Source organism: Scyliorhinus torazame, chromosome 1 (genome assembly GCF_047496885.1).
Source record: "Scyliorhinus torazame isolate Kashiwa2021f chromosome 1, sScyTor2.1, whole genome shotgun sequence".
Taxonomy (NCBI): Eukaryota; Metazoa; Chordata; class Chondrichthyes; order Carcharhiniformes; family Scyliorhinidae; genus Scyliorhinus; species Scyliorhinus torazame.
Window position 1 is genome coordinate 361796516 of NC_092707.1, and position 26314 is coordinate 361822829.

Below are 26314 nucleotides of genomic sequence, written 5' to 3' on the forward strand. Positions count from 1 at the left end.
TGATTCAGTTTAAGGTATTACACAGGGCACATATGACTGGAACACGGCTCAGTAAATTTTTTGGGGTGGAGGATAGGTGTGCGAGGTGCTCGAGAAGCCCAGCGAATCATACCCATATGTTTTGGTCATGCCCGGCACTACAGGGGTTTTGGATGGGGGTGACAAAGGTGCTTTCGAAAGTAGTAGGAGTCCGGGTCGAACCAAGCTGGGGGTTGGCTATATTTGGGGTTGCACAAGAGCCGGGAGTGCAGGAGGCGAAAGAGGCCGATGTTTTGGCCTTTGCATCCCTAGTAGCCCGGCGCAGAATATTGCTAATGTGGAAAGAAGCCAAGCCCCCGGGGGTGGAGACCTGGATAAATGATATGGCGGGGTTCATAAAGTTAGAGCGGATTAAGTTCGTCCTAAGGGGGTCGGCTCAAGGGTTTACTAGGCGGTGGCAACCGTTCGTCGAATATCTTGCGGAAAGATAGATGGGGAGAACAAAGAAGGCAGCAGCAGCGGCCCAGGACTTGGGGGGGGGGGGGGATGGGGGGGGGGGGGAGGGATGGGGGGGGGGGGGGGGGGGGGGATGGGGGGGGGGGGGGAGGGATGGGGGGGGGGAGGGATGGGGGGTGGGGGGGGGGAGGGATGGGGGGGGGGGGGGAGGGATGGGGGGGGGGGGGAGGGATGGGGGGGGGGGAGGGATGGGGGGGGGGGGAGGGATGGGGGGGGGGGGAGGGATGGGGGGGGGGGGGGGGGGGGGGGGAGGGATGGGGGGGGGGGGGAGGGATGGGGGGGGGGGGAGGGATGGGGGGGGGGGGGAGGGATGGGGGGGGGGGGGAGGGATGGGGGGGGGGGGAGGGATGGGGGGGGGGGGGAGGGATGGGGGGGGGGGGGGGGAGGGATGGGGGGGGGGGGGAGGGATGGGGGGGGGGGGGAGGGATGGGGGGGGGGGGAGGGATGGGGGGGGGGGAGGGATGGGGGGGGGGGGATGGGGGGGGAGAGGGATGGGGGGAGGGATGGGGGGGGGGGATGGGGGGGAGGGATGGGGGGAGGGGAGAGGGATGGGGGGAGGGATGGGGGGGGGGGAGGAGAGGGATGGGGGGGGGGAGAGAGGGATGGGGGGGGGAGAGAGGGATGGGGGGGGGAGAGAGGGATGGGGGGGGGGGGAGAGAGGGATGGGGGGGGGGAGAGAGGGATGGGGGGGGGAGAGAGGGATGGGGGGGGGGAGAGAGGGATGGGGGGGGGGAGAGAGGGATGGGGGGGGGAGAGAGGGATGGGGGGGGGGGAGAGAGGGATGGGGGGGGGGGAGAGAGGGATGGGGGGGGGGGAGAGAGGGATGGGGGGGGGAGAGAGGGATGGGGGGGGGGGAGAGAGGGATGGGGGGGGGGGAGAGAGGGATGGGGGGGGGGAGAGAGGGATGGGGGGGGGGGAGAGAGGGATGGGGGGGGGGAGAGAGGGATGGGGGGGGGTGCGAGCGATTGGGGGGGGGTGCGAGCGATTGGGGGGGGTGCGGCCTGAGACAAGGCAGTTGCCAATTAGGGCTAGTTTTTATTTTTGTTATTTAATATTTGTTGTTGTTTTTGTTTAAATTTAAAAAAAGGTCATTATTATCTGTATTGTTACAATGTTGTGTAAAGGATGCACAATGTACTGTGTTGGTTGACCAAAAATTTTCAATAAAATATTATTTTTAAAAAAAAGATGTTTAAAGAAATGTCCAGATGAGTGCAAGACAAAAAGCTTTGACAAAATGTCTTTTTCAGCAATACTCCAGTTTAGTACTGCCAAACAGCTAAAATTTCAGTTGTGAACCCTCCTTGCTGCAAGAGACTGTCGTGATGCATGTTGTGTTTGATAACTCCTTGCACACAATGTTCCTTTAAGTTTTTCATTAAGAAGCCACGCTAAACTTGGTCCAGATTTTGCAGTCAGTGACAAAAGAAGTGGGTTTAACATTGGCGGCACTTTGACTTTTTTTTTTTGCTGGCTTTTGATGTGTAACGGGTAATTAGACACCTTTTTTAGCATGGTGCCCTCTGCAAGGGATCTGTTACATGTAAGATTGGGGAAAGTAACAGCATGGCTGTTGAACCAATCAGATTGAAAAATCCACACAGACATGCAGAAGTATAAATTATATTTGTTGTAAAAATCAGGTGCAGAAAGTGAAATAGGGAGAAAAAGAAAAATTGCATTGATAGATAAGATAAGAAATAGAAGAAAAAGTATTTTAAATTATCTAATTAAATCCTGAAAGTACGAGTCTCCGCACAAAAATAAAATTTTCAGGTGGTTTGGGAGTAATTAATAATAAGAATAATCTTTATTAGTGTCGCAAGTAGGCTTACATTAACACTGTAGTGAAGTTACTGTGAGAAGCCCCTAGTCGCCACACTCTGGAGCCTGTTCGGGTATACTGAGGGAGAATTCAGAATGTCCAAATTACCTAAAAGCACATCTTTCGGGACTTGTGGGAGGAAACCCACGCAGACACGGGGAGAACGTGCAGACTCCGCACAGACAGTGACCCAAGCTGGGAATTGAACCCTGGTCCCTGATGCTGTGAAGCAACAGTGCTAACCACTGTGCTGCCGTGTCGCCTATGACTTTTCACGGTGCTAAACATTCACTTATAGAACCAAGTGCAATACAGCACAGGAACAGGCCCTGCTGCCCTCCAAGTCTGTACCGGTCTTGATACCAACCTTTGCAAAACCCTCAGCACTTCCTTGTGCCATATCCCTCTATACCCATCCTATCCATGTGTTTGTCAAGCTGCTTTTTGAACGCCGTTAATGTACCTGTTTCCACAACCCCCCCCCCCCCCCGGCAATGCGTTCCAGGCACTCGCCACCCGCTGCGTAAAAACTGCCTCGCACATCTCCTCTAAACACGGACCTTACAGACCTTAAACCTATGCTCCCTGGTGACTGACTCCTCCACCCTGGGAAAGAGTGCCTGCTCATCCACTCTATCCATGTCCTGCATAATCTTGTAAACCTCTATCTGGTCACCCCTCAATCTCTGTCTTTCTAATGAAAACAGTCTGAGTCTATTCAGCCTCTCCACATAGCTAACACCCTCCAGACCAGGCAACATCCTGGTAAACCTCCTGCACCCTCTCCAAAGCCTCCACATCCTTCTGGTAGTGTGGCGACCAGAATTGTGCGCAATATTCCAAGTGCGGCCTTAACAAGGTTCTATACAACTGTCGAATGACTTGCCAGTTTTTATACTCAATGCCCCATCCAGTGAAGGCAAGCATTCCGTATGCTTTCTTGACTACCTTGTCTACTTGTGTTGCCACCTTCAAAGATCTGTGGACCTGCATGCCCAGATCTCTCTGACTTTCTACGTTCCTAAGAGTTTTACCATTTACGGTATATTTCCCCTCTGTTAAACCTACCAAAATGCATTACCTCACATTTGTCCAGATGAAACTCTATTTGCCATTTCTCTACCCAAGTCTCCAACCTATCTATGTCCTGCTGTATCTTCTGACAATCCTCAACACCATCTGCCACTCCACCAGCCTTGGTGTCATACGCGAACATACAAAGATGTCAGTTAAGGCCCCAGAAATGTCCTCCCTTGTTTCCCTCAGTACTCTGGGATAACTCTCATCTGGCCCAGGAGACCTATCTACCTTAATATCTTTTAAAAGACCCAATACCACCTCCTTTTCGATGTTAACATGATCCCGACAGTCCACACACCCTACCCAAGAATCAACTTCCACAAAGTCCCTTTCTTTAGTGAACACTGATGCAAAGTATTCATTTAGTACCTCGCCCATTTCCTCTGCCTCAACACATAGATTCCCCCCACTATCCTTGAGTGGTCCAAGCCTTTCCCTGGCCACCCTCTTGCTTTTTACATATGAGTTAAAAGCTTTGGGATTTACCTTAATCCTACTTGCCGAGGACTTTTCATGACACCTCCCAGCCCTCCTAATTTCCCACTTCCGTACCTTCTACTTTCTTTATACTCCTCAAGGGTTTCCACTGTTCCTATCCTTCTAGACAGTACAAAGACTCCTTTTTCTTCTTGACGAGGATCACAATATCCCTAGTTATCCAAGGTTCCCTATACTTCCCATGCTTATCCTTCATTCTCTCAGGAACTTGATTTTCCTGAATCCTAATCAGACTCCCACTTGTCCGATGTTGATTTATTATCCAACAGCCGCACCCAATCCAAATTCTTCAATTCCTGTCTAATGTTATCGTAACTTGCCTTTCCCCAGTTTAGCACCTTAACGGTTACCCTCATCCCTGTCCAAAAGTACCCTAAAACTTACGGAATTGTGATCACTACTCCCAAAATGTTCCCCTACTGAAACCTCAACCACCTATCCAGGCTCGTTCCCCAATACCAGATCCAGTACTGCCCCTTCCCTAGTTGGACTAACATATTGCATCAAGAAGGCTTCCTGGATACACCTTACAAACTTTGCCCCATCCAAACCCCTGGCACTAAGTGAGTCCCAGTCAATAGAGGGGAAATTAAAATCATCTACCACAACAACCCTGTTATGTTTGCACCTTTCCAATATCTCTCGACGTATCTGCTGCTCTATCTCTCGCTGGCAGTTGGGGGGCCTGTAATAAATGCCCAACATTGTGATTGCCCCCTTCCTTTACCTAAGCTGTACCCAGATTGCCTCAGTGTATGAGCCCTCCAAGGTGTCCTCTCGCAGTACGGCTATAATATTCTCCTTGAAGGGCAGCACGGTAGTACAAGTGGTTAGCACTGTGGTTTCACAGCACCAGCGTCCCAGGTTTGATTCCCTGCTGGGTCACTGTCTGTGAGGGGTCTGCACGTTCTCCCCGTGTCTGCGTGGGTTTCCTCCGGGTGCTCCTGTTTCCCCTCACAGTCCAAAGATGTGCAGGTTAGGTGGATTGGCCATGCTAAATTGCCGTTGGTGTCCAAAGTTGCCCTTAGTGTTGGGTGGGGGTTACTGGGTTATGGGAATAGGGTGGAGGTGTGGGCTTGGGGGTAGGGTGCTTTTTCCGAGAGCCGGTGCAGACTCGATGGGCCGAATGGCCTCCTTCTGCACTAAATTCTATGTAAACCAGTAATGCAACTCCCCCACCCCTTTCACATCCCCTTGTATCTCTCCTGAAGCATCTATACCCTCCAACGTTCAGCTTCCAATCCTGACCTTCCTTTAGCCATGTTTCTATGATAGCTACCTGAATGTATATATTCTGTCACGTCTAGTGGTTAAGTACAGCAACTTGAAATGAAATGAAAATTGCTTATTGTCACAAGTAGGCTTCAAATGAGGTTACTGTGAAAAGCCCCTAGTCGCCACATTCCGGCGCCTGTTCGGGGAGGCTGTTACGGGAATTGGACCATGCTGCTGGCCTGCCTTGGTCTGCTTTAAAAGCCAGCTATTTAGCCCTGTGCTAAACCAGCCCCACGCCCTTGCATGGATTTCAATGCTGAATCTCTCAGAAAGGTAATGGCTATTGTGCAATCTATGGAGGTGTGGGGCACATTGGGCAAAAACTTCCAGATTTCCATGTTTTTTTGCACCTGTGCTCTCCTGCAAGCTCCATAGAATCCCTACAAGTGCCGAAGGAGGCCAATCATCCCATAGAATCTGCAATGACCCTCTGAAAGAGCTCCCTACATAGTCCCACTCCCCAGCCCTATCCCCATAACTCTACCCAACCAACACCTCTTTGGACACTGAAGGGCAATTTTAGCATAGCCCAGCCACCTAACCTGCACGTCTTTGGAAGTTGCAGCCTTATTGACTCCATTAAAAAGGTTGAGTGCTGTTGGCCTCAGTTATTCTGAATGCAAAATCCAGGCTATTTAATTTTACGCACGATACACCTCTCTTGTGATTCTTATCCATTTTTGGCCAGTGAAAATCACAGTCTTCCAGATTTATTCTGTTTTGCAACTGTTAAACATCGTTGTGACATGCTCTATTTTCCATTGTCACAAGTCTGTTCATTATCTCACCAATGTGAAATATTGATGCTGTGAATTTATCCTGTTTTACGGTGTATGCGCAAGTAAGCTAAAAGATTGCTTCCATTCCTTTTGTGTGACTATATCTAAAATGGCAGTAGCTCCAGGCAAGTTACTATATTCATAAACACTTCTAAATAAATTTGAAAAATTTGGGGTGGCAGATAGATTATATAATTCATCTTTACTGTTGTAAAGGCACAGAAGTAAACTTTGTAACTGTCCAGGTCGTTTCCTCAATTTGATTTGAATAAATCATGTAATTTGTTGAGTTGTTTTATGATTTATTGAGCTTCTGTGCCAACAAGATGTTTAGTCTCAAATTTTGGGAATACATCACCTTCACCTATCACGGTCACATTTATTTCACAATTTCTAGTGCTGCTAATGCCATCGGTACTTTAACCCTTCGCTTTTGTTGGCACAATGAACTAAAAAAATGGTATATGCAGAACTTTATTTTGAAGAAAAAAGACCATAAAAAATTTTGTGCAAAATGCAAAGGCTTAAATGTTCAGTATATGTGGTCAAAGCAACTTCGACAACCAGATAAGTGTGATTGACTCTTAAATGCCTCAAGGGCAATTAGGGATGGGCAATAAATGCTGGCAGAGCCCCCATCCCAAAAGTACCCTCGGCTGTTGCAATCAGCTATGCGGGCTATAATACATGTTAATTCCCCCGCTTGAAAGCTCACAGCAGTTACTGTCAACTATTGAATTTGCAGAGTTCCAGGACACATTATAAGTTAGATCATCTTTGTCTTCAATTTTTATTGTAATTCATGCTCATTGAGGTTAGTGGGGAGAGTGAAGTGCTTTTGCTTTTAAATGTGTCGGGTAGGTACAGCATCGTTGCATTTAGAGTAAAACTTCTCCTACTCTTATCTCAGAGTTACATAACCCTGATGTTTTTCAATTTCCCACCTGAGCGATCGTGAGATTGCTGATTGGTGTTGAATTTTGAACAGTTTTATGCCATGCATGCATGCCCACTGGGTTGAGATAGCCTAATTTGATCGGTGTATAACCTTCATAGCTGATAGGTTTTCATGTTATAATTTGGATTAAATTTGATCCTAATTTATAAAGTGTTTTTACTTTCCAAATTGTGCAGATAGAATAATTACCAGTAGCTGAGTTGGTGTATTGATTATTTTCTTCTACTGACATATAATCTTTGATATGTAGGTGCTGCTTATGATGTGAGCCACTACAATGCTTTGTTGAAAGTCTATCTTCAGAATGAGCACAAGTTTTCACCAACTGATTTTCTGGCAAAAATGGAATCTGCAAACGTGCAGCCGAACAGAGTAAGTTCTTGCCCTATTTAGTTTGATGTTTCAAAATCCATTGTTTCTCTACTTTACAATTGCTGTTTTGAGTAAAGGTGTAATATTTCCGATGTTGAGAGTACCTTAAATATACACTTTAATGTCATATTTTACAATAGTTATTGCAGTTTTTTCTTATGACCCTTGAAGGAGGTTTTGAACCTGGAGAGCGTTCACTTCAAAATTGTAAGAAAACTGTCATTGCACAGTTTTTAAAAACAAATACATTTTACCGTTCACAATTAAACCAGATTGATTTTCGATACTTGGATTTGACTTTGCAGGTGGAATTGCTTGTAGAGATTTGTTTTTAACTTGTAGTTGTGCAGTTGCTGAGAGCTAATAAGTGAATTGGTATATTTTTTTATAAATACATGAAGCAAATACTTGAATATGTTTGTTTTTCCTCTCAATGCGCAGGTTACTTTCCAGAGACTGATAACAGCATATTGTAATGAAGGAGATATTGAGGGTGCAAGGTATTGTTTTTAAAATGATTCTTAATGTACTGTAATAGTGTGTCTGGGGAATACCAAGAAATGTTTGGTCTTGTTTGCATAATAAATTTAATTTTAAAATGTCAGGTCAGTGAGCATGAATCGTTTTCATGGTACTGTGAGGATTCCTACAGTGTGTCGCCACCAGGTAACAGGTTCAGATATTTTAATGGGTATTTATTCCATTTGGTTGTGGTTTCTAAGTAATATTATTCCTGTTTACTATTACTAGTTTTAAAAGTGTTTTCTTTGTGCCCTGAGTTTTAAGTACAATGGCTAACACTTTAGTTTTATTTAAGTGGAACATGACAGTGCAATGTTCGTCATGCAGAATGCCATCCAGGATACAGTTCAAATTGCTGAAAATGCTCAACCAACCTTTAACACCCTTCTCCCTTCATCAATAGATATTAGGCTTTTGTGTTGTTTTCCCCTAAAGTGAGTGGAATATTTGTACTTTGGAAGTGAAATTCTGGAGATTTTGTCTTTTTGATATTTCTCCCTTTCATCAAGATGAATTTTCCTGAGAGAATTTTTCACCCTCTGTCTTAATGCATCGGTAAACCTGTAAGAATGGATAAATAAATTGATAAATAATAGGAAAAGAAAACTATAATTGTCTATGCAATCAATTCTTATCCTTGCACAATTGTTTTTTTCTTTTAATAAATTTAGAGAACCCAATTCATTTTTCACAATTAAGGGTCAATTTAGCGTGGCCAATCCACCTACTCTGCACATCTTTGGGTTACGCAAATACGGGGAGAATGTGCAAACTCCACACGGACAGTGACCCAGAGCCGGGATCGAACCTGGGATCTCGGCGCTGTGAGGCAGCAGTGCTAACCACTGCGCCACCGTGCTGCCCTGCACAATTGCTTTTGTGGACATTTTAAGGGGGGGGCGTGGTTTGTAGTGCTGGTCGGCAGGAAGGGAGATGTATTTAAGGGACCTTTCAGGCCATCAGGATGTATTTCACAGTCCGTATTTTGCTTTTGCAACATGGTTATAGTTTTGTAACATAGATGACAACTGATTTGCACAAGGTCCCACAAGCAGCATTTGCGGCTAATAGCCAGCTAATGTGTTTGATGGTTGTTAATTGAGAGATAAGTGTCCTTTGAGGCAATGGGGACAATTTAGCGGCTGTACTTTGAACAGTCTGTACGATCTTTAATGTCCACTTGAATAAGCAGCCATGGCTTTAGTTTAATCTCTTGCTTTCATTGGTTCAGGCTACACTAAGATTTTAAAAACTGACCGTGTTGTCCTCTTTGCATTCCTGTGAGTGTTCATGTTAATTGGTAAATTAAATGGTTCAACGTCTATAAATCCCGCAAATCCCCAAGAAATTTTGTGAGACTATTCCATGGTATTTTGGGTGCACGTTGCAGGAAGCAGGAGAAAAAGAAAGTTGTTCTTGTGCAACATGGGATACTGGTTGTTGTCCAGGCAAACATTTTTAAAAATCAGAGCTGTTGTTGTAATATGTCATTGTTGGACAAGCCAATAGCTTGCTGAGCCCACTGTTGCAGTTAAAAAATAGTTATGTTGAAGTGATTTGAAGGGAGCAGTGTGGTAACAATTTGGACATGCCAATTTTAAATGCAAGAATGCACTTTAACACATTGATTTGAGCACTGTTGTTTGAAGGACAGTTGCATGATTTGGGCCAGGCATGGGCCTGGTTTGATGAATTGACTGGAGGCTGGTTTGTGATGTGGAGCAACGTCAACTGTGCGGGTTCAAATCCCGTATCGGCTGAGGTTATTCATGAAGGTTCTGCCTTCTCAACCTCGCCTGAGGTGCGGTGATCCTCAGGTTAAATCGCCACCAGTCAGCTCTCTCTCAAAAAGGGAGAGCAGCCTATGATCCTCTGGGACAATGGCAACTTTCGTTTCACGTGTGTGTGAGCAGTATTATGATATTTATATTTGGAAAATATATTAATAGCTATAAAATATATAATTGTTGAAATATATAAATATATTAACTATAATGATTCTTCTATGTCTATTGGTCAAAGGAGGTAATTAAATGCAAAAAGAATTGGTATTTAATCTGTTTGACCTGTGGGTAATGTTTTAATTGATTTTATGGTGATAAATATAGAGCTAAGTATTGTTAACATTTATTGTCTTTTAGTACGATCTTAGGCTTTATGAAGAGCAAAGATCTACCAATTACAGAAGTGGTGTTCAATTCACTGGTGACAGGACATGCACGTGCTGGGTAGGTAAAGTACTGCAGTTAAGACTTCAAAGGCATATTGCTTAAAAACATCTTGTCTGTATTTACGTATGGAAATTAGAACTGTGTGCACTTTCTGTCAACATTTTGCATTACAAACATGGGTGCATTCTACCTGGTCTGGCCTTTGTGTCTCCACTTCAACATCCTTGTGTTTAGATTTTAACTGGCCTTGCAAGCCTCAGCTGTTCAAGAAGACCCATCGTTGTTGTCTTGTGGGAACGAGGGTTGGGTGAAAATTACTGGCCTTGACAGCAGTGTCCACGTCATGAGAATGAATGGAAGAAGAATCCTAATTTTTAATGGAAACTGTCTCACTTAACTTGTCATAATTCAGTTGCACCCTCATTGGAGCTCTAAAGATTTGGGCGATACATCCAACTGCCTGCAATGTTCCTCCCCTGTCCAATTGCTTCCCCATTTCTAACTCTATTTTTAGTCATCAAACATGTTGCCTCTGACCTTGATGCCTTTTTTTTCCCCTCAAAGCTTCCTATTTAATTCCTTTGATCTGGCTTACACCCTTCTTGTGATGGGTGCACCCTAGCAAAAATCAAAATGACATTTACTGTAGCAGTGACATTGGTGTGCCATCCACCATGTGGGCCTCAACCTTTTTTAGTGTGTGGCTATGCTGTTGTCCTCAACATATCTCCTGTTATACTGCCCCATTAGATTGTCCTTGAGTAGTCCCACTTCACGCTTTCTAGCTGCATCCAGCATATCAACAGCGATGGTTTCTCTTACCCTGTCTGCAGTCACCTCTAGAACATATTTTGGGGTAGAAGTACAGCTTAACATCAGTGGTAGGGTGAATAATGGAATCCTTACTAAAGGAGAGAATAGAAGGACACCTAGAAATGAGTATTATAATAATTATATAACGGATTTCAAAAGGGAACATCTTGCTTGCCGATCTTTTTTTTAAAGGAGGTAACGAGAGTAGACAATGGACATGCAGTGGATGTAATGTATCTGGATTTTCAAAAGTCCTTTGATCTGGTATCCCGTAATAGGCTAATGAATAAGGTCCGAGAGTGTGAAGTTAGAGTGCAAGTGACTGAATGGATTGTTAAGTTGATTTAAGACAGGAAGCAGGGTGGGAATAAAGAGCAGTTATTGAGAAAGATGGGAAGTGGTGTTCCACAAGGATCAGTGCTGGGACCACAGAAGTTCACAGCCTACATTCGCGATTTGACTTTGGAATCAAAAATGCAATTTCTGTTTTTGTGCTTGACACCAATTTTCTTTTAGGGTCGTGGAGGGGGGGGGCGGGGGAGGGGGGGGGAGAGAGGTGCTAGTTACACTTAATTTAGAGTACTGCATACAATTCTAATTGCCATTATTAAAATAATATGGAGGCACTGGGAAGAGTTCAGAGAAGATTTACAAGTATGATACTAGAAATGAATGTATGCACATAACAGAAAAGGGTTGATGGGCTGAGTTTCTTCTCTCTTGAAAATAGAAGGCTCAGAGGTGACCTAATGGAGGACATAGAAAATAGGAGTAGGCCTTTAGAGCCTGCTCCACCATTCAATATGATAAAGCTGATCATTCAACTCAGGAACCTGTTCCTGCTTCTCCCCCGGCCACATACCCTTTGATCCCTTTAGCCGCAAATGTTTTATCTAACTGCTTGAAAACATACAATGTTTTGGCCTTGACTGCTTCCTGTGGTAATGAATTCCACAGGCTTATCACTCACTGGATGAAGAATTTTCTCCTCATCTCAATCCCAAAAGGTTTACCCTGTATCCTTAGACAATGGCCCCTGGTTCAGAACACCCCACCATCAGGAACATCCTTCCTGCATTTACCGTTTAGTCGTGTTAGAATTTTGTAGGTTTCTGTGAGATATCCCCTCATTCTTCACTCCAGCGAAAATAATCCTAACCGACTCAATCTCCCCTGTCAGTACAGCCACCCTAGGAATCAGTCTGATAAACCTTCCCTGCACTCCCTCTAGAGCAAGAACATCCTTCCTCAGATAGGGAGACCTAAACTACACACAGTATTCCAGGTGTGATCTCACCAAGACCCTGTGGAATTGCAGAAAGACATCCCTCTTCCTGTACTTGAATCCTCTTGCTATGAAGACCAACATACTGTTTGCCTTCTTTGCCACCTGCTGGACCTGCATGCTTGCCTTCAGTGACTGGTGTATGAGGATACGCAGGTCTTGTTGCACATTTCGCTCTTAATTTATAACGATTCAGATAATCTGCCTTCCTGATCTTGCTACTGAAGTGGGTAACCTCACACACTCAGCTTGTCCAAATCACACTGAAGCATCTCTGCATCCTCCTCACAGCTCACCCTCCTACCCAGCTTTGTGTCATCAGCAAATTTGGGAGATATTACATTTAGTTCCCTCATCTAAATCATTAATATATATTGTGAATAGCTGGGGTCCTAGTACTTATCCTTGCGGTGCCTCACTACTACCATTTGGGAAAAGACCTGTTTATTCCTGTGCTTTGTTTCCTGCCTACCAACCAGTTTCTTATCTATATATATTGATTTTGTAAATCAATACACTGCCCCCAACGCCATGCACTTTCAATTCTTTAAAATTTATAATTACGGTAGAGTGCAACGAGAGTATGCTTCCTCTTGTGGGCAAAGGCTTAACTGGAAGCCAATAATACAAGACAGTTCAGAAGAAACGTCTTCACCCAAAGAGTGCAAGAATCTGGAATTAGCTACCACTGGGAGTGGTTCAAGTGAATAGTACAGATGTATTTAAGGGGAACTTAGGCAAACACAGGAGGAAAAAGGGAATAAATGGTTATGATGGTTGATTTGGATGAGGGAAGATGGGCACACCATGGGCTGATTGGCATGTTTCTGTGTCATATATCCAATGTAATCCCATGCATGTAAGATTTCGTCAATGTAGAATAATGTACAGACTACTGGTCAGATGATAGTAACATCCCTTAATGGTGATCTGGATTAAGAACTATGACAATGGAGAACAAATATTTCATGGACACTATTGAACTTCAAACTTGAAATATATTCCTGAGTGAAATTATAAATGTGCAGGATCTTTCTAACAAGAGAGATGTTGCTGAAAGGTTTTGACTTGAGCACATCAGGACAAATTCAAGAATGCCAAATTTCAAACAATTTCAATAAATTATACTGTATGAGGAGAGCGTGGTGGTTGGTTGGCAAGCCGACTCCGATTGGGCGAGCTATTAGCATGGTGAAAACGATGGGGAGCGAGAGACTCCACAGGCCCTGGGATAATTCAAAAACATTCAAGGCTTGAATATGTTCCTTTCGTTAACAAGCGGACTGGTCCCTGCGTATGAATGTATCCAGCAAATGTAAATGAGCCACATTACAGTTTGACTGATTATCTTAAATTGATTGTTAGTGCAGCTGTTTGCACTCTCAGGAGTATTCCATAAGTGCTACCTAGTCACCAAATCAAATCTAACAGCAGACATTTGGTTTTGCGTTTTGCAGTTGTGGGCTGATTGAGTATGGTCAGCACTCTCTTTTATGAACAACCAAAACAACATGCTGCCTGATTGATCAGCCAGTCATTAGGGCGTATTGCCTTGGTACCTCGCATTGCACCGGGACTGAAATAAAATCATCTTTATTAGTGTCGCCAGTAGGCTTACATTAACACTGCAATGATGTTACTGTGAAAAGTGATTTTTGGTATTTTGAGTGCTTCGAGATGTTCCAAGGAGATATTATAAAGCACTATGTAAAAAAAATACATTATTGTTTTCCTTTTACTTCTGCCCAATGCACTAATCAAATGCTTTGTGTATTCTGAACAACTATACAATTGAGTATTTGATATCATCATTGTTCAATTTAAACTAAATAGGAAAGCTGTGTGAGTGGATCTATTCAAATGGTTGAAATCTGTATTTTCTGTACATTGTTTTATCTGGTATTTTTAGTATGTAAACTTCTATTTCAGTGACATGGAAAGCGCAGAGGGCATTCTAACCGTGATGAGTGGTGCAGGCATTGAGCCCGGTCCAGATACCTATGTTGCATTGCTGAATGCTTACGCTGCAAAAGGAGATATTGAGAACGTGAAACAGGTACAAAACTGAGCTGCATATGTTCCTTTGATTGAGTCCATCTTAACTACAACACTTAAACATAATACTATTTATATAGAAACATTGTGTATCCTGCAGAATATAGAGTTAATTTTGCCTCGGACACATTGTGAGATTATGGTAATGTTTATGATCTTGAGCATCAGGTTTTTTTTACTTTTTATATTTAATCATTTGTCAAAATGGCATTATTTTTAAGTTTTCTCTACTTCCAAATGCCCGTGCATTGAAAAACCCAAAAGTTTAGAACTTTGCCGCTGTAGAGGTCTTTGAGTGAAAGCATGCCTGAGATTTGGTTTCACTGGTGCAAACTTGTGTAGCTTCTATAGGCATGAGTCTTTGAAGTAGTTAAAGGATGATGGTGTTGAGGAAGTGCCAATTGCCCCAGCAGTCCAAGGTGTGTAGCATTGGTAAGATGCAGCATAATCCTCAATTTTATTTAGCTGCAAAGCATTTACTATGCTCCATTGTCACAAGAAAACGTCCTACCGCACTACTTGAAAATTTCTGATTCCAACATTAGTTGATTGCTGATGAGTGCAGAATTATGGACTGAATCATCCACTTGATCCATGCTCATTAGCAATTAGGTTGACAGCGATGAAACTCATTTCACATGGTATCCTTTCAACCAGTGCAGAAAGATTTTCAATTGGTCAGTCCAGGTAAGGTTCCTGCTGCGTTATGCCAGTCTCCACCTTCTGCAACTCTCTAAATTGGTGCTTTAATGCAGAATGAAACCTAGTTCAATGCTACAATTCTTAGTGGTGCATATTCATTTTCTTGGTTATGAGTGAAGTTTCTATCCGTTCCCTAGGAGGAGGAAGGAAGGAATTTGAAGACAAATTAATTCTGGCTTGCAGTAAACATCTAGCACCTGATTGCACAGCGCATCATTAGAAGAGTTCTAGGAACTGGTTGCTGGGGAAAGCGGGTATAGTACAGGGGAGGGGGTCACTTGTGTTAGCTGGAGAAGGAACAGACAGATAAGAAACCCGAATGTCTGTTGATGCTCTCCCTATGTGAAGCTTTCATTCCCTAGTTAGCAAACATTAATTTCAACTTCAGAAAAATGATTTTCACTCTTTTATAACTTGCTTTTAAATGCAGGCATTCTGCGATGTTGAACCACTTTTGTTTTAAAAGATGTAAAAAAGTGACTCAAATTTTTTATAGCATAATTGAGTGACATGTTTCCCCTAGAATGAAATTTCCTGTAACCGCCATTGACTAAATTAATACTTGTAAGAGATGAAAATATTTGTGTGCATTTGATTAAAATTGCCATCTAATTTTTGATATTGGTGCAGAATTCCTTGTATCCTTACTGCATAATACGTGTGTCAGTAAACTGTTCTTTCTTTCCTTTCTCAATGTGTACCGTACCTGATCTGTCATCCTCTGTGTTGTAAAAATAGTTGTACAGAGACTGGCACAAAGTAGAAGGGTTCAGATTTTCAAATGTAATGCTGCTGATTTTTTGTGTATATATTAAGTCAGAGAAGGTAAGTTGATGATCCTCCAAAATTATTTTCTTCGCTGATTTAGGTTCCATGAATGTTATATGTTATAGCTATCTGATTGGTAATTGATAGGGTAACAGCTTAAAAGAGCTGATTATGACAAGTTGGGGAATAAGGAAGGGATTAAGAGGTGTTGAAGGGAAGTAAAATCTCTTTTAGCACTGCCCTAAGATATTTGTGTGATTTGAATTTTTGTGTGCTTAATCTTTCCTTGTTGATAGACACTGGAGAAAGTTGAAAAGACAGATGCCAGCCTGATGGACAGGGACTTGATGCAAATTATCTTCAGCCTGGCCAAGTCTGGCTATCCACAATATGTTCAGGATATTGTAGAGCGGATGAGACATGACAGGGGATATATACCAGGCAAGTTCCACATTAGTAGTGCATATATATGGTGTTCAGCTGTAATTTTCAGACCTTATTTACCTTAAAATACTTCCTGTGGCATTCTCCATTGGCGGGATCTGTGCAATGAAATGGTGCTCTATGTGGAAAGTTAAAAGTTGAGATGGATGTGTTGTGATGAAAGAAACGCCTAAATAAGAAAGTGGAAACTTTATAATAAGTTTTGCCATTGTACGGGTATGTGAGGAGATGCACTTGCATTGAATTAGATTTAGTTTTTTTGTTGTAAGGTTCAAATCATGTTTATGAATCAGGTTGTTCAACTAGTTTATGAATCAGGTTGTTGGATGCAATATTGTTCACTCTACTTTATGAGATGATGGACAATTAAGCCAAACACACAGGCGAGCAGACTTTTCACCTAGATGTTGATTCTTTAAGTGGTCAAAATACGAAGCAGATGTGTGCTTCACAAGTTGAACAATTGTCAGAGCATAGCTTATTTTTCTAATTTGTTCATTTTTACAGACGCAATGAATCTATGTTTGAGCCTGATTACACAGGGTTTGGAAGAAACTGCTTTCCAGGTGTTGAAAACCTTTCCCACATTTCAGTCTGAGAACCAAAATGGCGATTCATTAGACCTTGGCAACTTCTTTATCCGGCACTGTATTAATCTCGACAAGGTAAGGCTCAGCAATTAGGTGATAATCGTATAATTCTATGCGACCAAATCAACCTTCTTATTGCTGTCAAGTTTATTTAGCATATATTGGTAACTAAATTATGCTCAAGCCATACATGTTCATTCATGCTTGGCTTGTATTTTCAGTTCACTACCTCGTAATGCTCCCTTTGTAATGAATATCATTCATATTTCACTCAATTCATACAGGACCAAACTGCTCTCTGCATCAAAGACTCCATTTTCCTCCGGGGATTCCTTCACAAGCTCTTTTTTGATGACTTCCATTGCATAGCGCAACGCTAGCATATTATTTTCCTTCTAATAATAACCTTTTATTGTCACAAGTATGAAGTTACTGTGTTGTAGCTTTGTCTACAGGGCACCCCAAAGTTCAATTCTTCTTTCATTCCTTTTCCCTTGTTTACATGTTGTTCCTCTATGATATTAATGGGCATTTTGTCTGCTTCCATATGCATGGATATGACACCAAGCTCCATTTCTCTTACCATATGACCAGTATCAAGACTTGGATGACTTGGCTGCCTTTTCTGTCTGAACTAGATGGTGCAGAATCTAGGTCTTCTGTGGACTCATTCACTTGCTACTTCTATCCACAACTTTAAAAGCCTCTAGAAAATCTTGCCTTAAATCAACATAAGTCTTGGGTCCCTGAAATTTCTGCTTGACTGGCTGAACCAGACAGTACTTCAGCAATGCTCCCCTTACTTTTTTCCACCCATGTGCAGAATTAATTCTTTGTGCACCTAATCAAGGTAATGTGAAAAAACCTATATATTGCATAAATTTTGCAGAGGTCACTCGAGATACAGAAGAAGAATAAAGGATATCAGCCCTTACCTTTGACATGGTGACATGCTAGTGCGTAAATTACAAGGATTCCTGGACTAAATTTATCATGGTGGCATTTGAACTCTGACCTCTAGATTTTAAGTTCTGTACCATAACCTCTACACTACCATAGATGAGAGAGGCATTTGTTCGAATTTACATAGTAGCTTGTATTTTGGTCATTTGACAGAGGAAATGTTGAATTGCTAACAATGGCTCAAGACAAGGATCTTTTGTTTCAATTTGATAAGCTCAAAATAAAGACTTAAAACTGGTATGAATAGTGAGGTCAACAACTCAGTGACTTCTTCACATCAACAAACATAATCAGACAGAAGTGAAGTGTGGATGAATTTTGAAAGAGGTTGGCCTTTGTGAATTGGTGAATGAAGGCCAGAGAGACCCTCTGTCCCTGCAAATTATGTGAATACTGAAGGGGAAAATTACATCTGGGTACTGGGAAGAGAGCATTGCAGTGAAGGTGAATGAAGTTCCAGAAAGGAGATTCCCTAGAGCATCTCGACAACAAGGACTCCTACATCAGACTCCTATTTATTGATGACAGCTCTGCCTTCAACACCATAATCCCAGCCAAGCTCATATCAAAGCTCCAACACCTAGGACTTGGCCCCCACTCTGCAACTGGATCCTCGATTTTCTAACCAATAGACCACAGGCAGTAAGAATGAACAACAACACCTCCTCCACAATAGTCCTCACTACCGGGGCCCCGCAAGGTTGTGTACTCCTCCTCTACTCCCTGTACACACACGACTCTGTGGCAAAATTTGGTTCCAACTCCATCTACAAGTTTGCTGATGATACGACCATAGTGGGCCGGATCTCGAATAATGACGAGTCTGAATACAAGAGGGAGATTGAGAACCTAGTGGAGTGGTGCAGCGACAACAATCTCTCCCTCAATGCCAGCAAAACTAAAGAGCTGGTCATTGACTTCAGGAAGCAAAGTACTGTACACACCCCTGTCAGCATCAACGGGGCCAAGGTGGAGATGGTTAGCAGTTTCAAATTCCTAGGGGTGCACATCTCCAAAAATCTGTCCTGGTCCAACCACGTTGATGCTACCACCAAGAAAGCACAACAGCGCCTACACTTGTTCAGGAAACTAAGGAAATTTGGCATGTCCACATTAACCCTTACCAACTTTTACAGATGCACCACAGAAAGCATCCTATCAGGCTGCATCACAGCCTGGCATGGCAACTGCTCGGCCCAGGACGGCAAGAAACTTCAAAGAGTCGTGAATAACGCCCAGTCCATCACACAAACCTGCCTCCCATCCATTGACTCCATTTACACCTCCCGCTGCCTGGGGAAAGCGGGCAGCATAATTAAAGGCCCCTCCCACCTGGCTTACTCACTCTTCCAACGTCTTCCATCGGGCAGGAGATACAGAAGTCTGAGAACACGCACGAACAGACTCAAAAACAGCTTCTTCCCCGCAACCATCAGGGTCTGCCCGGCTGTGCTAACTAGATATGTGGCACTTGATAAACTGTTGCACGGCCACAAAGACACACAGCTTAGAGGGTTTACTAGTCTTCAGGCAACTCAGCCATACTCTTATAGGCAGCTCCCTGAACCCATTCAAGTGCTGCTTCTGTCACCAAGTTTTAGAAGCTTTCACAAAATCTTGTTTTCAACCGAGTATTTATTCCTTTTCTTCTCCTTTCTACTCGATTGCTTATGCTTATTTCCGTTGTATGAAGTTCCTTTGTACAGTTGCTAGTTTAAAGGTGTGCTATAGAATTATTAATTGTTAGATATATATAAGTTAATTCTTCTGGATGATTTCAGAATTAACTGGACAAGTGTGGCATGAAAGAAGGTGTCCTGAAATTTTAGTAACCGCACAGGTTCGGTTTGTTGGATGGGTGCTTATTTTTTTTTTCGGAACAAATTGATTCCAACTTTTTCATGTTGCATTCTAGCCAATGGAGAAGTTGTGTCACTTCTGTGAGGGACTGAAGGAGGCCAATTTGCACTCGACTCCTTTCCAGTTTGCTCTCCACTGTGCACTGGATGCCAGAAAAACTGGTATGTATTATATATAAAACATAGATGCGAGTAATTGCTTGAAAAATGTTGATCTTTTCTGACACAGCCATTCATCGTAGACTTGTGTGAAAGTTAAATTGTAAATTGTTGAAGGGAATTTCCATAGTTTTTACGAAGATGAAGCTAGGAGTGTGTGGATGAGTTGATTCCTGTTTTCCTTATTTCCAACCCAAAATCTCCTTTGCATTGTTAGATTGCCTCCTAAAACCAGAAGCCAATTACCTAGGTTGACAGTAAATATTTGTCAAAGGCAAACCAAGCTTTTAATGATACAACATGCACAGTGGGATGATGATAAGAGTATAAGTTTTATATTTTCAGAGTAAACTCCTACAATCACGTTTTCCCAATGTCTCTTCGCATTTACAATAAATTATAGTTTCTATAAATGGGTCTGTGTTTCCTGTGACCAGCTTAGAATCTTAGGTGTGCTGTGAATAGGACTTGCGGCCTCCGGTTAATGATTAACATTCAGCCTTGCTGACTGAAGGGGAGCCAGGTGCGGGGTATGGATGGAGAGTCGGGCGGAGGGGCTGCCGGGGGGAGAGCTGGCGGAGGGAGTTGGGGGCACGCAGCTTGCCGAAAAAGGGAGATGGGTAGGCAGCGGGATGAGGGGGTGGTCAACCCCCCCGACCAAGCTGATCACGTGGAACGTGAGTGGCTTGAATGGGCCGGTCAAGCGGTCCCGCGTGTTCTCGCATTTGAAGGAGTTGAAGGCGGACGTGGCCATGTTGCAAGAGACGCACTTAAAACTCGCTGACCAGACGAGGCTGAGGAAAGGATGGGTGGGACGGGTGTTTCACTCTGGGTTAGACTCCCAAGACCAGAGGGGTGGCCATTTTGGTCAGTAAACGAGTGGCATTTGAGGCGGGGAGCATCGTGGCAGACAAGGGGGGGGGACAGGTATATAATGGTGAGTGGCAAGCTGCAGGGGGCCCGGGTGGTGTTAGTGAATGTATATGCACCGAACTGGGACGATGCGGACTTTATGAGGCGCGTGTTGGGTAGGATCCCGGACTTGAAGATAAGTCACCTGATAATGGGAGGGGACTTTAATACGGTATTGGATCTGAGCTTGGATCGTTCCAAGTCCAGGTCGGGAAAGAGGCCGGCGGCGGCCAGGGCCTTGTGGGAGATCATAGAACAGGCCCTTCGGCCCTCGATGTTGTGCCGAGCTTTGTCTGAAACCAAGATCAAGCTATCCCACTCCCTGTCATTCTGGTGTGCTCCATGTGCCTATCCAATAACCGCTTGAAAGTTCCTAAAGTGTCCGACTCCACTATCACTGCAGGCAGTCCATTCCACACCCTAACCACTCTCTGAGTAAAGAACCTACCTCGGACATCCCTCCTATATCTCCTACCCCAAACCTTATAGTTATGCCCTCTTGTAACAGCTACACCCACCCGCGGAAATAGTCTCTGAACGTCCAGTCTATCTAGCCCCCTCATCATCTTATAAACTTCTATTAAGTCGCCTCTCATTCTCCTTCGCTCCAATGATGGGCCAGGTGGGGGGAGTGGACCCTTGGAGGTTTGCGCGGCCAAGGACGAAGGGGTTTTCCTTTTTCTCCCATGTCCATAAAGTCTATTTGCAAATAGACTTCTTTGTGCTGAGTAGGACGTTAATCCCGAGGGTGGAGGGGGTTGAATATTCGGCCATTGCGGTTTCGGACCATGCCGCGCACTGGGTGGACCTGCAACTGGGGGCGGAACGGGATCAGCGCCCTCTCTGGCGACTGGATGTGGGACTGCGGGCGGATGAGGAGTATTGAGAATTATGTGGGAACGAACAACACGAGAGGTGACGGTGGCAGTGGTTTGGGAGGCTCTGAAGGCGGTTGTTAGGGGAGAGTTAATCTCCATTAGGTCCCATAGAGAGAAGGAGAGGGCGGAGAGGGAGAGACTGGTGGGAGAGAGACTCAGGGTAGATAGGAGGTACGCGGAGGCCCCAGAGGGGGGGCTGTTGAACGAGCGCTGGAAATTACAGGCGGAGTTTGACTTGCTGACCACGAGGAAGGCGGAGACGCAGCTGAGGAAAGCGAAGGGGGCAGTTTGAGTATGGGGAGAAGGCGAGTAGGATGCTGGCGCAGCAGCTGCGCAGGAGGGAGGCGGCCAGAGAGATTGGGGGAGTGCGGGATAGGGAAGGCAACATGGTGCTGAGCCCAGAGAAGATTAATGAAGTCTTCGGGGAGTTCTACGGGAAGTTATACGAGTTGGACCCCCCCCCCCCCCGGGAGGGGGAAGGGATGAGGCAGTTCATGGACCGGTTGAGGTTCCCAAGGGTGGAAGCAGAGCGGGTGGAGGGACTGGAAGTTGGAGGAAGTACTCTGGGGGGCTGGCAGGCATGCAGACGGGCAAGGCCCTGAGCACGGACAGCTTCCCCGTAGAACTTTATAAGAAGTTGTCGGAGCTGCTGAGCCCACTCCTGATGAGAACCTTCAATGGGGCAAAGGAGAAAGGGACCCTCACTCCGACAATGTCGCAGACATTGATCTTGCTCAGCCTGAAGAAGGAGAAGGATCCGCTTCAGTGTGGGTCCTACAGGCCGATATCGCTCCTGAACGTAGATGCCAAGCTGTTGGCAAAACATCTGGCCACCAGAATAGAGGACTGTGACCCGGGAGTGATTGGGGAGGACCAGACAGGTTTTGTTTAGGGCAGGCAGCTGAACACTAACGTGAGGAGGCTCCTGAATATTATCATGATGCCCTCGGAGGGGGGGGCGAGGTGGAGGTGGTGGCTGTGATGTACGCGGAGAAGGCCTTTGACAGGGTGGAGTGGGAGTATCTGTGGGAGGCGCGAGGCAGGTTTGGATTTGGGGAGGGATTTATAGGGTGGGTCAAGCTGCTATACCAGGCCCCTGTAGCGAGAGTGTCCACAAACCGGCTAAGGTCGGAATATTTCGGGCTGCACCGGGGGACGAGACAGGGGTGTCCCTGTCCCCGTTGCTGTTTGCCCTGGCAATTGAGCCGTTGGCCATTGCGCTCAGGACTTCGAGGGATTGGAGGGGGCTGGTGCGTGGAGGGGAGGAACACCGGGTCTCCCTCTACGCGGATGACCTGCTGTTGTATATTTCGGACCCGTCAGAGGGGATGGGGGAGGTCATGTGGATCCTGGGGGACTTCGGGAGGGGGAGGTTCTCTGGGTATAAGTTGAACGCGGGGAAGAGTGAGCTGTTCGTGGTCCACTGTCGGGGCCAGGAGGAGAGACTGAGGGAGCTCCAGCTCAGGATAGTGGAGAGGAGCTTTCGGTACTTTGGAATACAAGTGGCCAGGAACTGGGATGCCCTGCACAGGCTCAACCTAACCCGGCTAGTGGAGCAGATGGAGGGAGAGTTTAAAAGGTGGGATATGCTCCCGCTTTCCCTGGCGGGACGGGTGCAGACTGTGAAGATGACGGTTCTCCCCAGGTTCCTCTTTGCATTTCAGTGCCTCCCCATTTTCATCCCCAAGTCCTTCTTTAAGCGGGTGAAAAGGATTGTTACGGGATTTGTGTGGGCGAATAAAACCCCGCGAGTCAAAAGGGTATTCTTGGAGCGTAGCCAGGGGGAGAAGGAGCTGTGCGAGGAGCTGGATGAGGGCCTGTGGGCCGATGCGCTGGACAGGGCGAACTCCTTCTCATCATGTGCCAGGCTCGGATTAATCCAGTTTAATGTGGTGCATCGGGCGCATATAACGGCGGCAAGAATGAGTAGGTTTTTTGGGGTGGAGGACAGGTGCCCGAGGTGTGCAGGGAGTCAGGCGAATCATGCCCATATGTTTTGGGCATGCCCGGCGCTTAAAGGATTCTGACAGAGGTTTGCAAGGGTGATATCTAGGGTTTTGGACGCTCTGGTGAAAGAGAGTCCAACGGTAGCGATATTTGGGGTATCGGAGGATCCGGGAGTGCAGGAAGCGAAAGAGGCCGAGGTACTGGCCTTTGCCTCCCTGGTAGTCCGGAGACGGATTTTGTGAATGTGGAGGGACTCGAAACCCCCGAGTGTGGAGACCTGGGTTAGCGATATGGCGGGGTTCCTCAGCCTGGAGCGAATAAAGTTTGCCTTGAGAGGGTCCTTGATGGGACCCTCCCGGCGGTGGCAACCTTTCCTTGACTTTCTAGGGGGGCAGCAAGTGTCAGCCGCAGCATCAACCTGGGGAGGGGGGGTTCAGGTGGGGGGGGGGAGGGGTACTGTTGATCTAATGTGAGTTGGGCATGGAGACAAAACCCACCTTATGTTTTTTTTTTAAAAATTATTCTGTTTTGCAAGTAGTTTTATTGTAAGCTTTGGGCTATGCTTATTGTTATTTTTTTATTACTATCTGTACTTCTATTTTTGTTATGTAAAAACGCTGATTGGAAAAACTTGAATAAAACATTTATTTTAAAAAATGATTAACATTATACAAAAATTACTGCGGATGCTGGAAGTCTGAAATAAATACTGTAAATACAAATCAGAACTGACGGAAACTCATTGAGCTGAAATGATTACATCTGACAAATGGGAAATATGGTTGGGGACCAAGGGGCTGTTTAGCACAGGGCTAAATCGCTGGCTTTGAAAGCAGACCAAGGCAGGCCAGCAGCATGGTTCGATTCCCGTAACAGCCTCCCTGAACAGGCGGCGGAATGTGGCGACTAGGGGCTTTTCACGGTAACTTCACTTGAAGCCTTCTTGTGACAATAAGCGATTTTCATTTCATTTCATGTCAACGACGCCAAAACTACAATTTGCATCTATTTCGATAAATTCAGTTTGGGCAAAAGTAAGCACCAGGTTCGGCTGCACTTGACATGCGCGAGAGATTTAGATAAGCAGACAAGAATTTCAAAGTATTTTCTCAAAAGAGGGTTTCTCTTCATCGAGTAAACTGCGGGAGCTCCTGGTATAGAAGTATACCAGGAGAAGTTTACCTCGGCTCCTCCCTCTGTGACTGGATCCTGAACTTCCTAATCCACAGACCACACTCAGTAAGGATAGGCAACAACACTTCCTCCACGATCATCCTCAACACCGGTGCCCCACAAGGCTGTGTCCTCAGCCCCCTACAATACTCCTTGTACACCTATGACTGTGTAGCCAAATTCCCCTCCAGCTCGATTTTCAAATTTGCTGATGACACCACCGCAGTGGGTCGGATTTCAGACAATGATGAGACAGAGTACAGGAATGAGATAGAGAATCTGGTGAACTGGTGCGACGACAATAATATCTCCCTCAATGTCAACAAAACGAAGGAGATTGTCATTGACTTCAGGAAGCGTAGTGGAGAACATGCCCCTATCTACATCAATGGGAACGAAGTAGAAAGGGTCGAGAGCTTCAAGTTTTTAGGTGTACAGATCACCAACAACCTGTCCTGGTCCCCCCCCCCCCATGCCGACACTATAGTTAAGAAAGCCCACCAACGACTCTACTTTCTCAGAAGACTCAGGAAATTTGGCATGTCAGCTACGACCCTCACCAATTTCTACAGATGCACCATAGAAAGCATTCTTTGTGGTTGTATCACAGCTTGGTATGGAGCCTGCTCTGCCCAAGACCGCAGGAAACTACAAAAGGTCGTGAATGTAGCCCAGTCCATCACGAAAACCAGCCTCCCATCCATTGACTCTGTCTATAATTCCTGCTGCCTCAGAAAGGCAGCCAGCATAATTAAAGACACCACGCACCCCAGACATAGTCTCTTCCACCTCCTTCCGTCAGGAAAAAGGTACCAAAGTTTGAGGTCACGTACCAACTTCTTCCCTGCTGCCATCAGACTTTTGAATGGACCTACCTCATATTAAGTTGATCTTTTCTCTACACCTTGCTATAACTGTAACATATTCTGCAGTCTCTCCTTCCTTCCCTATGTACGGTATGCATTGTTTGTACAGCACGCAAGAAACAATACTTTTCACTGTATACTAATACATGTGACAATAATAAATCAAATGAAATCAAAAAAAAAAATGTGGTAGTAACTTTAAAAAAGTAGTAACGGCATTTCTGTTCACACTACATAACCAAGCTTTGCCTTTGACATGACTGAGCTGATAAATGTGTCATAATAACCCAGATAGCCAGCCTCTGAGCAGTGTTTTTAATTGAGCCATTTAAAAAAACAAAAACATTTTTTTTTTTTTTTAAATTTAAGAGTACCCAATTCATTTTTTCCAATTAAGGGGCAATTTAGTGTGGCCAATTCACCTACCATGCACATGTGGGGGCGAAACCCACGCAAACACTGGGAGAAGGTGCAAACTCCACACGGACAGTGACCCAGAGCCGGGGTCGAACCTGGGACCTCGGCGCCGTGAGGCAGCAGCACTAACCACTGCGCCACCGTGCTGCCCTGAATTGAGCCATTTTAAATGCCGGTTTTGCATGGTACATGCAGTGCAACCGTAGCGACAAGTCGTAGTTATACGAATGTCATTCCTTCTCTTCAGGTTGCATGATGCTAAATTCACTGGATGGTAGGGAAAGGAAAATGTTTAGTTGTTTGCAGTGTTCTCATTTTCAAAGTAAAACAGCTATTTCAACATATTTATTTTTCTGTGTTGTGTCAGAGTTAGTGGAGAAAAAGCGCAAGAAAGACAGTACACCAACCAAAATTAAATCTTGTGTAAACCAGTGTTCATCTACCTGAGGATAAAATTGGATTTAATACGAGGAAAGATCAGCTATGTAATGCTCTTAAACGACATGAT

General features: G+C 44.8%; 1 protein-coding gene across 1 annotated transcript in view; it reads left to right on the plus strand.

Annotated features, from left to right (window-relative positions):
* The window catches only part of lrpprc (leucine-rich pentatricopeptide repeat containing), a 202942-nt gene that overhangs the window by 30100 nt on the left and 146528 nt on the right, over positions 1-26314 (plus strand). The window contains exons 4-10 of the mRNA XM_072510996.1: positions 7161-7282; positions 7724-7782; positions 9946-10032; positions 14003-14129; positions 15895-16039; positions 16550-16707; positions 19511-19616. Coding sequence (XP_072367097.1) covers positions 7161-7282; positions 7724-7782; positions 9946-10032; positions 14003-14129; positions 15895-16039; positions 16550-16707; positions 19511-19616 — 804 coding nt within the window. The remainder of the gene's footprint in view (positions 1-7160; positions 7283-7723; positions 7783-9945; positions 10033-14002; positions 14130-15894; positions 16040-16549; positions 16708-19510; positions 19617-26314) is intronic.